This window comes from Bubalus kerabau, chromosome 10 (genome assembly GCF_029407905.1).
Source record: "Bubalus kerabau isolate K-KA32 ecotype Philippines breed swamp buffalo chromosome 10, PCC_UOA_SB_1v2, whole genome shotgun sequence".
Lineage (NCBI taxonomy): Eukaryota > Metazoa > Chordata > Mammalia > Artiodactyla > Bovidae > Bubalus > Bubalus kerabau.
This window is the reverse complement of record NC_073633.1, coordinates 89,490,356-89,505,233: the sequence shown is the minus strand read 5'-3', so window position 1 is coordinate 89,505,233 and position 14,878 is coordinate 89,490,356. Positions and strand designations below refer to the sequence as shown.

The following is a 14,878-nucleotide window of genomic DNA, read 5'->3' as shown; positions in this document are numbered from 1 at the left end:
AAAGGGAGCCTTTAGAGGTCATTTAGGGTCACCCCCAGCTTGATACACAAACCTCACGGCTCCCACATCAAGGGAGCCCCCAGATTTGGCCCAAACACTTGTGACAGGAGACCAGTTCCTCCTCAGCTTCCCAGAGGCTCATGAGAAGCCGTGAAAGAAATGAATCCTTGTTGCTTGTATGGCTGAAATTACATAGTCCTTTCTGAGATCCCTGTGACTCGGCCAGGTGGATGTGAGGTACCTTTCCAGCACTTCTTGGAAGAAAATGTTAATCACAGCTGTGCTTCAGTGAGGGTGTTCCATGTGGCTGGAGGTCTTAGGTCCCCTCTGTTGGGACCATCAGCGTCCTCAGATGATCCTCAGATGATCCAAAAGACTCCCTGGGTTGACTTTCTTAGCTGAGCAGACATGAATGACACCTGCCTCTCTGTTTGTTTTGGGCTTGGAACAGAGCTGCAACAAATGTGCTACATCCTTTAAAGATAACGACACCAAGCATCACTGCCGGGCCTGTGGGGAGGGCTTCTGTGACAGCTGTTCCTCCAAGAGCCGGCCGGTGCCCGAGCGGGGCTGGGGCCCTGCGCCTGTGCGGGTGTGTGACAGCTGCTTTGAAGCCAGGGACTCCCAGTTAGGTAACGTGGGGCCCAGGAGCCGCAGGGTGGGGGGGCCTCTCCTTGGCACTGGGTGTCGGGAATGGGACTCTCGCCTGCCCAACCCTGTTCCTCCCCGCCTCACTCTTTGAGAGCAGTTGCTCCCCTGGTCTTGCCCAGGCATCCTCTAAGCTCTTTGTTAACTGGGTCCTGGGGGCGCTGTTCCTTGGGTGGGGGAGGGTTAAAGCTGTCCTGTGTTTACCATAGGCTTAGACTGAGTCTTCTCCTGGAGGAGGTTCTAGGTCATGCTCCTGGCCCACTGTAAAGGAAGGTTATAAAATAGCCCCAGAGGCCTGAGGTAGAGGAGTGGCAGACCTCACTGGCTGTGGTGTGCGTGCCCACAGCCCAGACCCTTGCCACCCTTGCAGAATGGCACAGGGTGCCCTGGGAGAAGCGTCTAGAATTTTTCATTTGGGAAATGACTCAGAGGTGATGGCATTTCCTTCATCATTGTCTACAGATGTCACTGAGGCACAGGGGGACGACGAAGGTGGGACGCTGATCGCTCGGAAGGTGGGCGAGGCCGTGCAGAGCACTTTAGGAGCTGTGGTGACAGCCATTGACATACCACTAGGTGGGCCTGGCAGTGCCTCTCGGGTGCGGTGTATGTGGGTGAGGGCTCGCGGAGTGCCGTGCCTTGGGCTGTTGTTTTGTCAGCCTGCTGACCTGGATTGAGTTGGGCAGCAAGGACGCGACTGAGAATTTACTTTCCCTGCTTCATGCTGAATACCTTGGTGGTTTCATGTCTATTCCTGGAGGCCATCCTCTTAGGCCATCTATTGCTGCGTAATAAACCACCTGAAAATGGAAAGGCTTAAAACAGTCACGTCTCAACAGGACAGGCAAGCATTCTTCTCTAAGTCGCATTGCCGGGAATTACTGCTGGACTTTCCAGTATGGCAGCTGGACGGGTCTTGGGGGGCCAAGCCAACCTCACTTACACGCTGGCTAGCCTGGCAGGGCTGCCTCGAAGGCTGGGCTCAGGAGAACTTCCCCCTCACCCCCATTCCCTGTATTCCCCACGCCTCTGCACATGGTTTCTCCAGTGCTGGCGACTCCTTACATAGTGCCTCAGGGCTCTCAGACAGGCCTGGGCCTGGAAACCAGCTCTTCTGCTAGAGCCTGCTGTAGTCACAGAGCCTGCCTAGATTCAAGAGAAGGGGCAGGGCCTCAATCTGCCACACCAGCCAAGCTGTTATTCCTTTAAGATTGAAGACAGCCACTCACCTGATGTGAGGGGGCGGGCTTATAACCAGGATGGGAAGAGGGAGATGAAGGGAAACCTGCCAGTGTGCGGAGGGCTTAGGCAGGGCTGACTGGGCCTGGGGCATTCCACCCTTCACGGGGGAGAGACCAAGGGCTCCTGGGCGGCTGTGATGACAATTGCTTGCATCAGATTTGATCACATGGCTCACAGAAGGAGCTGATGACAGGCTTTTGACTTGAGAGTGTAGAAATAGATGGACTGATCCAGCCTGGAGGCTCAGGTTGCATCTGCTCTCAGGTGACCAGGAGGTGCAGAGGCCGCCCTTGGCAGAACCTTCCAACTGTGCTTAACAGGCACTCACTTGCTGAGCACTCACTGGCTGTTGGGTCCCAGCTCATCAGACACTTTATTTCTTGTAATCTTGTAACTACTTTTGAAGGTGGGTTGTTATAGATGAGTAAACCCAAGGCCCTGAGACTCTAAGGAACCTGTCAATCCCACAGCTAACTGACTCAGGCTCAGTGGAACTGGGATGAAGCTGTGTCCTGACTCCAAAGCCCGAACTTCACCATTCCGCCAGTGGTTCTTAATTCAGCCGTAGTTTAGGCTCACCTGGAGAGCATACTAGATAGGCACATATCAGTGCCAGACATCCTGACCTGTGTGGTAGCGGGTGAGGGAGCCCTGGGTGGAAGGGGTGATGTGTGTGTGCTTAGACTGTGAGCCAGTGAAGTGTCTGTCGCTGGCGTCTCGCCCGGTGGGACTCGGGGTGCTGGGTCCCGCGTGCGCCGCCCCTCATGGCCCCTTCCGTGACGCAGGTCTGGTGAAGGATGCAGCCAGGCCGGCCTACTGGGTCCCGGACCATGAGATCCTGCACTGCCACAGCTGCCGGAAGGAGTTCAGCGTCAAGCTCTCGAAACACCACTGCCGGGCCTGCGGACAGGGCTTCTGCGACGAGTGTTCCCACGACCGCCGGGCTGTCCCCTCGCGAGGCTGGGACCATCCTGTCCGAGTCTGCTTTAACTGCAATAAAAAGCCCGGTGACCTTTAACCCCAGCTCCCTCTCCGAGTCCTTCACAATTCCTTAGGTTCTCAGGGTTAGAAACGAGGTCGTGTTGAGGTAGGCCCTCCTCCTGGTCACCTATGGCGGTGTGTGTCCTCTCTCCTCATCCCGGGGGCCCCGTTCCCACTGTGGGGTGGCGGGCGGGGGGTTGCAGACAGCGAGTTGGGGCGAGCCGGGCGGCGGGCCCGAAGGCGTGAACCCCGACAGGGTGGGCGGCCCGAGCAGCTTAGAGCAAAGGGGAATGAACTCGAATCCACTGCATTTTAATTCAGTTAAAAATAATAAGTATATAAATATATATATACACACACACACACACCCATATATACATACGAAAGGAATGTGGAGGCATTCAGGCTGCTGCTGGCCGTGAACTCCCGCGCGGTCCGTCCCCAGCAGGGATCCGGGGGCAGCGGGCAGCAGGTCTTCCCCCACAAAACCGAGCCAGGTCCAAGGCCACTGCACCGCTAGCCTCCCTCTGCTGCTTCTCTCCGAGCCTTCGAAGCCTTCGCGCCCCTCAGCTGCCAGGGTAGGAGCTTCCCAGGGACCTTCTGCTGGGGGTGGCCTGCGGGGGAGCTTCCTGGGCCCTCCAGAGTCAGATCCCAATCCCTGGCCTTGGCCTGTGTCAGAGACCACCTAGCTTCGCGTGCAGGTCACGGACGGGTGGAGGGTGTGGTAGGGTCCCCGGACCCAAGGAGTCCCCAAGCGCAGTTGACGTGATGTCCCTCGAGCGGGGGCGGGCACAGAAGGAGACGGGCGTTCCCCAGCAGTGTTCCCTGCTTGTCGATGCTTCCATTCGCTCCACCACTTGGCTTTCGCTGCCCCGCAGTGGAGCACCTGCCCCCACCCTCCCCTCCCAGCCCCCGTGAGCCCCCCATCTACTGAGTGTTGCACTAGGGTTCTTGCTTATTTTGAAGTGTCTTAATTCTTTATTCCCAGACACACGACCCCTTGAGCTGTTGGAGGGGTGGTCATGAGAAATCTTCCAGGGAAAGAGCACAGAACGGACTGTTAGTGGTTCTTCAAAGTATATACAAACATTTCAGCGGATCATTACGAAAAAGTTCTCCAGTCCTGGCGAGAGAAGTCAGATGAACTTTTGTTTCTCAAGAGCTGGGACATCCATATCTGTCGTGACTGGAAAGAGACCATTGTGCTGAAATCCTGTCGTCATGGTGGATTTTATCGTCAATGGCCAAAAAGGAAGAATTCAAAGTGACACAGTTCTTCACTGAACTGGGGGGTGGGCCAAGCTTCAGGGAGGTACGTGGTGGTCACTCTTGGTGTGTCACTGTGACGTGAGCCCTGGAAATGTGTTGGTCCCTCTCACACCTGTTTCCTTCCTGCCTCCCGTGGCCCAGTGACTGAGGCCTGCTCTAGTACTGTGTATTAAATTCGCCGTTATAAAGGAATCTTCCTGCGGAATATGGACTGTGGCTTCTTTCCTTTAAGTTCATCAGTATTATCTTGCTACCTCTTTCTAGTTGATGAAAAGTGAAAGAAAGTGAAGTCGCTCAGTCGTATCTGACTCTTTGCGACCCCATGGACTGAAGCCTACCAGGTTCCACCGTCCATGGGATTTTCCAGGCAAGAATACTGGAGTGGTGGCCATTTCCTTCTCCAGGAGATCTTCACAACCCAGGGATTGAATCTGGGTCTCCCGCAGTGTAGGCAGATGCTTTACTGTCTGAGCCACCAGGGACGTCCCCTAGTTGATGAAAGCTGGTGGCTTTTCAGAGCAAAAGCCAAGTGAGAGGTGTATTTTACCTGTGAATATCTCAGTTTATTCCCTGGGAATGTTCTCTCCCAGAAGAGATTAGGTGTTACTAGTGACCTATGGAAGCCCTGGGAAGAGACTCTTCTCCTTTTGTATCTGCCCTTGGGTGTCGATCCTCTGCCCTGCCTTGCTCTGTCTGTTCGGCTCCCGTTGAACAACTGGTCACCGTCTCCTGTCCTGTCGTGTGGGGCTGCCCCTGAGTGTGGTGTCTGCTGGACCACACAGGAAAGATGCAGAAAAGTCTTCCGAACTCGCTTTCTTAGATTAGTCAGACCAGGAGAGGAGAAGAAGGTAACCCGGTATCAAAATAACCAAAAGTTCTCTCTCTTGTCCTACACACCCAGTGTTCATCTTGGTTTTGCGGTGGCTGCTTTAATTCAGATGAGGCCAAGAGTGCAGGTGGGTGGGTGGTAGGAGCAAGCAGGGAGATGGGTCCGGAAGTCACCTGTAGGAAAATTAGGTTTAAGGAGATCTTACACTTCCAGAGCAAAAGTAAAAATTCCATTCTCTCTGACACCAGGGGGCCGAATAGATTTCTTGAGCAGGAGACCTTGTTAGCTCTCTCACTCATTAGTAGGCCTTAGGCAAACTGCTTTCTTTTCAGTTTTTTTTTTTTTTTCCCTCAGTATATTGGTGATCTTCACCTGCTTCATAGGGTCCTAAGAATTAAACGGGAATAATGGTGGCAAAACATACTCAGTGTCTAGATGTGGTAAGTAAGTGCTGGGGAAGCTAAGCGCCCTGGAGGTTTCTGTGAGGCTCAGACTCAACAGTTCAGTTCAGTTCAGTTCAGTCGCCCAGTCGTGTCCGACTCTTTGCGACCCCATGAATCGCAGCACACCAGGCCTCCCTGTCCATCACCAACTCCCAGAGTTCACCCAGACTGACGTCCATCAAGTCAGTGATGGCATCCAGCCATCTCATCCTCTGTCGTCCCCTTCTCCTCCTGCCCCCAATCCCTCCCAGCATCAGAGTCTTTTCCAATGAGTCAACTCTTCCCATGAGGTGGCCAAAGTACTGGAGTTTCAGCTTTAGCATCATTCCTTCCAAAGAAACCCCAGGGCTGATCTTCAGAATGGACTGGTTGGATCTCCTTGCAGTCCAAAGGACTCTCAAGAGTCTTCTCCAACACCACAGTTCAAAAGCATCAATTCTCAGCGCTTAGCCTTCTTCACAGTCCAACTCGCACATCCACACATGACCACAGGAAAAACCATAGCCTTGACTAGACGGACCTTTGTTGACAAAGTAATGTCTCTGCTTTTGAATATGCTATCTAGGTTGGTCATAACTTTCCTTCCAAGGAGTAAGCGTCTTTTAATCTCATGGCTGCACTCACCATCTGCAGTAATTTTGGAGCCCAAAAAAATAAAGTCTGACACTGTTTCCACTGTTTCCCCATCTATTTGCCATGAAGTGATGGGACCAGATGCCATGATCTTCGTTTTCTGAATGTTGAGCTTTAAGCCAACTTTTTCACTCCCCACTTTCATCAAGAGGCTTTTTAGTTCCTCTTCACTTTCTGCCATAAGGATGGTGTCATCTGCATATCTGAGGTTATTGATATTTCTCCCAGCAATCTTGATTCCAGCTTGTGTTTCTTCCAGTCCAGCATTTCTCATGATGTACTCTGCATATAAGTTAAATAAGCAGGGTGACAATATACAGCCTTGACATACTCCTTTTCCTATCTGGAACTAGTCTGTTGTTCCATGTCCAGTTCTAACTGTTGCTTCCTGACCTGCATACAAATTTCTCAGGAGGCAGGTCAGGTGGTCTGGTATTCCCATCTCATTCAGAATTTTCCAGTTTATTGTGATCCACACAGTCAAAGGCTTTGGCATAGTCAATAAAGCAGAAATAGATGTTTTTCTGGAACTCTCTTGCTTTTTCCATGATCCAGCGGATGTGGGCAATTTGATCTCTGGTTCCTCTGCCTTTTCTAAAACCAGCTTGAACATCAGGAAGTTCACGGTTCGCATGTTGCTGAAGCCTGGCTTGGAGAATTTTGAGCATTACTTTACTAGCGTGTGAGATGAGTGCAATTGTGTGGTAGTTTGAGCATTCTTTGGCATTGCCTTTCTTTGGGATTGGAATGAAAACTGACCTTTTCCAGTCCTGTGGCCACTGCTGAGTTTTCCAATATGCCAATATGCTGGCATATTGAGTGCAGCACTTTAACAGCATCATCTTTCAGGATTTGAAATAGCTCAACTGGAATTCCATCACCTCCACTAGCTTTGTTCATAGTGATGCTTTCTAAGGCCCACTTGACTTCACATTCCAGTATGTCTGGCTCTAGGTGAGTGATCACACCATCGTGGTTATCTGGATCGTGAAGATCTTTTTTGTACAGTTCTTCTGTGTATTCTTGCCATCTCTTCTTAATATCTTCTGCTTCTGTTAGGTCCATACCATTTCTGTCCTTTATCGAGCCCATCTTTGCATGAAATGTTCCCTTGGTATCTCTAATTTTCTTGAAGAGATCTCTAGTCTTTCCCATTCTGTTGTTTTCCTCTAAGACAATTACAGATGAAATGGAGTGGAGGACAGCTTGCACAGATGCCCAGGTGAGGGTGAAACATGTCCCAAGAGAAGGGGCAACAGGGTAAGGTGTGTGTGTTCACATCTCGAGGCCACGTTTTATCTCGAGGCATAAGAAGCTATTGAGTGCAGGGATCTTTGGGGAAAGGTCATTCTCGTGGCGGTGGCCTGGAGAGGCAGACTTCAAGGAGTGGGCCCGGAGGCGTCTACCGTCTTAACATGAATGGAGAAATTTAGCCTGCAGTTGTTTTCAGAGATGGTTACAGGGAACATTTAGACCAGGACAGAGTGAGGGCTCACAGGTAAGAGGTAAGCAGGTGGTGCCCTTGTTGTGGGCACCGAGTGTTGACCTGTGGGCATTTCTGGTGACCAGTCTGTGCTACTGTTCTCATCCGTTAAGAAGGCCACGAGCAAGGAAACAGCAAAGGGTTTATCGGAGCCTGGTGCTGACGCCACCCTCTGTTCATTCTAGACCTTTCATTGGCACCCGGAGGATCAGGGCAAAAGGCCCTAACAGACCTGCAAGTGAAAAATGCCTCCAGAGTGTATGACAGACTTAGTCTTCAGGACAGTCTTAACAAGCAGTGTGCCAAAATGCTTTATCAACTTAGCAGTGAAGTTTAACCACTTTTCATATCATCTAGACCAAATGTTAGGAGCAGTGACCACTAACCAAACATAAGAACAGATTGCTAAATTAAGAAGTTTTGATCATGTCCTCACCTCCTTTTTTTTTTTTTTAAAGCCTAAGGCAAACATACAACTAATTCTTTGACAACTGTATTTGCCTAGTAAGAAACTTGGGCTATGGCACAGTTGACAAGGTGTTAGGAACGTGTTTGGGAATGTGATGTGCTCAGTCATGTCCAACTCTTTGCGACCCCATGGACTGCAGCCCACCATGCTCCTCTCTCTGTCCATGGGATTTTCTAGGCAAGAATATTGGAGTGGGGTGCCATTTCCTCCTCCAGGGGATCTTCCTGACCCAGGGATTGAACCTCCGTCTCCTGGGTCTCTTGCATTGCAGGTATAACCACCGGCTATATCTCAGAGCTCATCAGGTACTTTTTTGAGTAGTCAGTTGTCTCCTGTCTCTGAGAGACAGTGTACTGTTCAAAAGTGGACTGAGTAGCCACAGCTTCTTTGCAGTACAGAATTGTGGCAAAAGCTCTGCACTAGAGGTGCGATACCAAAGATACCGTCTGTAGAAGGCAGATCCTGTTACGAACAAACTTGTGAGAACTTAGAACTTCCGGGGGTGAAAGTATGAGTGATATTAGGGTCATAGCTTAGCACTTACGCTTGTTTGTGCTCTTCGGGTGGGGGCATGTCACCAAAATCAATCCAAAAGATTCTGCTGTGATTGGTCAGCTGGACCTTTCAATCATAAGGCTATTTCCTGAGTCCTCCATGCAGGTCAGCATGCCAGGGCTGCAGAGATACAGGGGTGATGTCTAAATGATTGAACACCTAAGAATTCTGGTAATTGGCAAGCTTCTTAGCCTTTGAGTGCCAGAGCCAGAAAAACTTGTTTACTTGGTGATTAAATATGAAATGCTAGCATTGCCCCAAGCCGCCTTGTGCTTTCTCCTTAGCACTAGCAGTGTGATACCCCAGTACTGTCAGCAACTGGAGGAGTGTGGAAAGTAGAGGACGTGGTCTCTTCTGGTACCAAGTGCCAGGTCTGTGATCTGTGGTCAATTTCTCTGCCCAGAAAAGGATGTTGATAATTTTTATATTATTACTACTGCCCTACCTCCTTTATGGGTTGTTTTAAGGGTCTAGTCAGGTTAAGATAGGGGAAAGTCATTTATAAAACCTAAAGCTCTGAAAACATTTATTATAACATACAGCTCATCTATTGGATGACCATTCTGATACTCTAATGAGTTTTGGATTTGTTTCTCTGTACATTAAGTTGTAGGAGGGTTCTGGCAGGATACATATGTGTAACACTCAAGGGGGTAACTATAGAGTGTGTTAATTGGTGAAGCACATTGGACTAACAACAGAGAGATGCAATTACCAGCTGCAGGTCTGAAGGGACAAATGGAGAGAAGTTCCTGGAATCCAGAGAGCTGTGTTCCAGCAGAAGCTGTAGCCTGGGGTGGAGGGAAACAGCCACAGCCCTGCAAACCCCAACAGGAGGGGAGCCAGAAACTAACACTCTCCCCCCAACTCCTGCCCTCTGCTTTCCTGCTGTTATGTTCGATTGGCTGAACCCAACCCAGGCCAGGGAGCCTGCTGAAAGCTTTGCAGAAAAGCCATGAAAGCTGGCCTCAGTCTCCATCTTTTGTTCCCTCACCCAAGATCTGAGCAGGTGTTGCCGTAGCTGGTTTGATGCTACAGAAGCCAAGCATCACGAGGTTCTAAATCATGAACAGAAGCGACACACCATGTTGTGGTTCTTTATCTGGTAGAAAGACCCGCTCTTTATATTAACACTCTGTATAAACATCTCACAAACCACTTCTCTTGGATTACAAAAAGGCCAAGCCCGTTTTCTTTGAATTGGGGCCCTTGAATGGATGTTCAAGTCACCACGATAAATACAGGAGCTGCTGTATCTAACATTCTGGAAGGTGCTTCAAGAAACGCACGCTAAGGCCTGCCTAGCATCTGAAAGGATCCACCTTTCTTTTGAAAGCCAATGAATGGTAATAAATGAGAATCTGAGAGATCTGACACTGGTGTTGAGTGAGTTTGAGAAGGCTAATTTAATGATGACCAACTCAGCCTTAAAAATCTTCTTCTAGAGACTCAGAGAAATGACTTTCCCTTCTTCTCACCTGGCTTTCTCAAGGATGTCTTTCTGGGACCCAGGCACTGACTACTAACAGTCTCATCAGGCTTCTTGAAAGGGCTTTTGGTGAAAAAAGCAGCTTTAGTTACTGTCTATCTTCAGCCTTTAGAAAATTATTTTTTGTTAAAAAAAGGGGGAGAGAGATGCTAAGGAATTCAACAAGAAATAGGCACCTTTTGTGAAAAGGACTTTCAAGGCTCACAACTTAACCGAGATCACTTTACTGAAGTATCTCCACATAAAACATAGCACCTCTTCCTCCGCAGCTGGATGGGTGGTACATGTGCACACAGATGACCCACTTAAAATGCCCTCACTGGAAACAGCAATTGTGGCAAAAATACGGCTACCTTAGCTCCCTTGAGTAACATTCACACCCCTCCAGGCCGCACCCTGCAGAGTTAGCTGTAGGAGAAGCAGTAAAGGTCCTGCCGGACAGCCATGAGCAGCCCTGGTGCTCCCCGGGCACCCCCAAGCCGAGAAGAGAAGGCCACGCTGGGGATGTCGGCCTTGGAGGTGGGGTATGGGGAGGGTATGGTTCTGAGTAGCTGGCCGTCGTGGAGGCTCCAGATTCTCGTGTAGCAGTCCTGGCCCACTAAGAGAGGGAAGACGTGCGGCAGGTTAGTGAGAATGCACAGGACCAGGGCGGAGGGCAGGGGGTGGAAACTGTGGCCCTGGCTTCCACGATTCCTAAGGGCTAAAGGTGATTCCACATGAGCCAAGCAAACTCACAACGGAAACTGTCTCTACAGATAAGATGTCCCTTTTGAAAATTAAAGTCACGGGTTGCCCTGGTGCTCCAGAATTGCGAGTTGCCAGTGTTCAAAGGGACAAGACGCAAAGGCTGGCTGTGACACCCTGGGTGGTTCATGGGGCATCTTGGCTATTGGGTGGCCCATTCTGTTTCTCTTGGTGACAAGGGCTGTTCAAGAGGGAGCCCAGCCCACCTGTTCTAGATGACATGCAGCTCATTTCCTTTTTATGAGATAGTAACCAGGACGATCTCTTTAATTTCATTACATCCCGGGGCAAACTGGGTGATAACTCTCTCCAAAACATTTTCTGCTTTAATGATTCAGTTCATAAGACTTTATAGTCTTCAGTATTCACAGGTCAGAGGAAAGAGACACCAGACACCACTGATTACAGCAGCCTGGAGAGCCAGTATACGCTACTGGGGGAAAGGGCAGACCTCAGGCATCACAGACTTCAGTGTGTGCTTCCGACCATCTGAGTTGACTCTATGACCTTGGGGGTGGGTCAGTTCGGGTTGTGCAGTTCAAGGATTACTGCAGTCAGCCCACTCCCTACATCTGCTTCTCAACAAGGCTCGTATCTTTCCTATCGTCCAGAACACAGAAACTCTTCTGTAGTGAAAACTTGTGGAAAACAGACTTAAGGAAGCTAATTGCTGGTGGTGTGGTAAGAGTAGTAAAAAATTCTAAGAAAGTTCTAGCGAAGTGATGCTTCTCAGCCACAAAAAATTTCACAGCAGATAGGTACTTTCTGTAGGAATATTAGAAAATTTGAGATCTGTGAAGACTAAGAACATACGCCTTAATGCCAAGGGCCTACTATTTCATTTGTGAAAGTGCTGAATAATTAAATAATATAATCTGTGATCAACTCATAACTCCTTTCAAGGGGGTTTGGTGCTCGAAAGCTCTGCTTCTATTCTACACATCATGGGATCACAGCGGTGGTCGTAAAGGGACTGGGCATTGGTTCCTTTACAATGACCTTCATCTCTGTTCTCAGCATCCTCTGGTAGAAACATGAGTACAAAGAACAGGAGCTCAAGCTTTGCGACAGGATGGCCGCCCTGAATGCGGACCTGGTGAACAGACTTAACCCCCACACCCAGGTCTCCTAAGTTGCTGTGTTTTATTGCTCCTCATTGGCCTGTAACTGAAGTGATGTCTGCCCAGTGACATGGAGACAAAGGCTATCCACATGCTGGGGGTTAAACTGTTGCTCACTGATGGCCAACTTTGCACCCTATCTTGACTCCCAGACCCCAAGTGTCCAAACTCCCCTTTATTCAGCTTGCCATAGAGTCATGTCTTCTCTGCTTTAGCTGCTGGGGGTCCTCAGGGTCAGGGTCAGTGGGATGGAGCGCCTTGTCCCCAGCTACCTGCCACCACGATTCCTTCCTCCTCGTGCACGTGCAGGGGCAGGTGGGCATACTCGTTCACGTGCCCTTCGTACTGCCTGATGCACTTGGTGGTCCTCAGGTCCCACAGCTTGATCTGTGGGAAGAAGCACAGAGGCTGGTACTGGTGAGCCCTAGGCATGAAAGCCAGCGGGGGCGAGGTGGTCTCCACAGACCTCTTCAAGTGAGAAAATGTAAGTCGCCTGCTCTGAGTCTGAGAACCCATCAGAGGCACCAGGACAAGTGCCCCATCCCTTTAGACCAGATGGGGCTCCGAGTGGGCGGCAAAGCAACTGCCCTGCACACCTGGCACCTCACCTGGTCTCCACGTGCCTCTCTCCTGCCACGGTCTGACACAGGAGTCTCTCCTGCAGAGCCCCTCCCCTGGCCCAGAGCAGCTCCCGCGGCTGCAATCAGCAGTACCCCTACCGTTCCGGCCATGTCGGACGCCATCAGGCACTGTTCTTCTTGGAGAATCTGCACAGAGGTCACTGCAGAGTCGTGGAACAGGCGGGTGGCCTTCCAGCCCTTGCCCTGATTTTGACAACGCAGATCAATGGCAAAGATTTCGCCAGAACGACAGCCGTTAAACAGCAAAGGAGCCTGTGGAGAGAAGGACTGTTTGGTACCTCCCTCCACGTCTGCGAAGGGTGAGTCCCCCAGAACATACCCCCTGTCTCCCTTCTCTGGATCAGAGGGATGGGTAGAGGCAGGCTGGTTAGGGTTCGAGCTTCAGCGGAGACAGAAGGGTTTCTTATCAAAGGTCAAAAACTGGACACCACGTGTCCCTCCAGTGTCCTCCCCGCTGGCTGTGATGGGCCCTTAAGGCCTCACCCTGAACCCCTCCCCTCCCGTGAAGTGAGGGTGTCCCGTCCCCGCCCAGGTTGTGAGTGAGAAAGTAGGTGATGAGAGTGGAGTAAAACAGACTAGAAATCCAGGGAAGACACGGGTCCCAAATAGAGTAGGAAGATGGCTGAAGAAACCAGAATGATGAGTTCTGTGCTTATTGCCAAAAGCAGGTCAGCATATCTCTTCCACCCTTTGAAAGAAAGGTGGCATTTTCTATAGGTCAAGTCTTTGAAATGTAGTAAGGACCAGAATTTTAATTTTTAAATTTATCAAATGGGTAGCTTGACAACTGCATATAAAACTGTTACAAACTGGGACATAATTTATACATTAAAATTTTTTTACTGTCCTGCTGGCTAATCTAAGTACTCAAGAACTAACACTTCATTGAAACTTTAGGAAGTTGCTGAAAGCCAGCTGAGCCAGGCCTTTCTAGATCAGCCAAATTTCATTCAGCACTGACTTATTCACCCATGAATCACTTCGGATGCCCTCTTTTTCCCTATAAATGAGAGAGGAGGACTAGATTTCACACAAGGGAATCCCATTCCAACCCAGCTCAAGGTCGCCTCTTGGGAAACTCGGAGTTAGGCCCTCCCCAATGCAACCAACCGTGACAGCAAACTGCTGGGTCAAGACGTCACTGCTGGTCCCAAACGACTGCCGGTGTCCCGTCACCACGCTGGTCACCAGGACTCGCCGAGACAAGCCTGAGAGAGACAGAGACAGGGCGGACAATGTCCCTCTCGGTCCGGGGAGAGGAACTGTGGACTGGCGTTTCGGGTCTGTGCCCTCTGTCACCCTGGGCAGCTGGGTGGCTCACCTGTACTAAAGCAGTTGTTTGCCTGGATGTTCAGGGACCACGCGCAGGACCAGGCCCCGGGGATCCGGAAACTGCAGAGCATGCCAGGCCGGTCTCCTGCTGAGGGAACAGTGTTTCAAGTCCAGCTGTGTGATCTTAAGCAAACTTTCTGTTCATTTTTTAAAATTGATAAAACATACATTAAGGGCACAAATCATACTATACTCCTTAATGAGTTCTCTCAAAGTAAGTAGAGCTATGTAACCACCACCCAGGTTACTAGAACATTCTAGTACCCTGATACTCTTCATGTTTCTTCCCAATTACTACCCTCCTCACTCCGGCCTAAAGGAAACCACTATCCTGACTTCTAAAAGCATCTCTTGGTTTTGTAAGGCAAATTCTGAACCTCTTTTTGCCTCAGTTTCCTCATCTGTAAAATGATGATACTACATCCTCCTGCTTCACAAACTGGCTATATGATGAAATGCTAGGCACAAGGCTAAGTGTGCATTAAATCACTTAATCTTCCATGTAACCCGAGGGGGCAGATGTTTACTTTCCAGAGGTTAAGCAATCTCTTCAAGATGGTTAGGGGCAGAGCTGGGATTCATGCCAGGTCTACCTGAGAGGCCTGACCCTTGTCTCTGATCCTAATTCTCTGAAACTGAAAACTTCATATCCAGAATGCTGCCAGGCCGTCAGACTGCCTTCAGCCATACAGAATCTAAGTATCCCTGACAGCACCTTCCATCCAGTAAGAGCTTAACAGATGCTCTCTTGGTGATCTGTATATAGGCAGCCTAAATAAATATGTTCATCTCCTATATTGGTTACACATGCTTTTAACTGTTCTGGCTGCTGAAAAGACCCAAAAGGAGGGGATAAGTGAAGATGTACACGCTTCCAGTACAAATCCTGGGTGGGGTTTAAGGAATCCTCCCAGGTGCTCTGCAGACTGTCCCCATCCTGTGAGCTCCCACTTGGACTCACCAGCCTGTGGTCCCCACCCGTCTTGTCCAAGCCATCAC

The 14,878-nt window shown here is 50.0% G+C and overlaps 2 protein-coding genes and 1 pseudogene across 12 annotated transcripts in view; 1 reads left to right on the top strand and 2 right to left on the bottom strand.

Annotated features, from left to right (window-relative positions):
* ZFYVE1 (zinc finger FYVE-type containing 1) overlaps positions 1-2,913 on the top strand; it is a 43,381-nt gene extending 40,468 nt beyond the window's left edge. For 5 of the 6 annotated variants that reach the window (XM_055538557.1, XM_055538562.1, XM_055538561.1 and 2 more), the window contains 3 exons: positions 452-632; positions 1,111-1,224; positions 2,676-2,913. In XM_055538557.1, coding sequence (XP_055394532.1) covers positions 452-632; positions 1,111-1,224; positions 2,676-2,908 — 528 coding nt within the window. In that variant the 3' untranslated portion in view covers positions 2,909-2,913. The remainder of the gene's footprint in view (positions 1-451; positions 633-1,110; positions 1,225-2,675) is intronic. The other variant, XM_055538558.1, reaches the window with a different exon arrangement.
* Positions 2,914-4,447: 1,534 nt separating this feature from the next.
* LOC129621766 (uncharacterized) lies at positions 4,448-10,111 on the bottom strand (annotated as a pseudogene).
* Positions 10,112-10,251: 140 nt separating this feature from the next.
* DCAF4 (DDB1 and CUL4 associated factor 4) overlaps positions 10,252-14,878 on the bottom strand; it is a 34,302-nt gene continuing 29,675 nt past the window's right edge. For 5 of the 6 annotated variants that reach the window (XM_055538567.1, XM_055538566.1, XM_055538563.1 and 2 more), the window contains 5 exons: positions 13,869-13,967; positions 13,658-13,755; positions 12,626-12,799; positions 12,179-12,293; positions 10,252-10,639 (listed from right to left, as the gene is read on the bottom strand). In XM_055538567.1, the coding sequence (XP_055394542.1) occupies positions 10,446-10,639; positions 12,179-12,293; positions 12,626-12,799; positions 13,658-13,755; positions 13,869-13,967 (680 nt within the window). In that variant the 3' untranslated portion in view covers positions 10,252-10,445. The remainder of the gene's footprint in view (positions 10,640-12,178; positions 12,294-12,625; positions 12,800-13,657; positions 13,756-13,868; positions 13,968-14,878) is intronic. The other variant, XM_055538564.1, reaches the window with a different exon arrangement.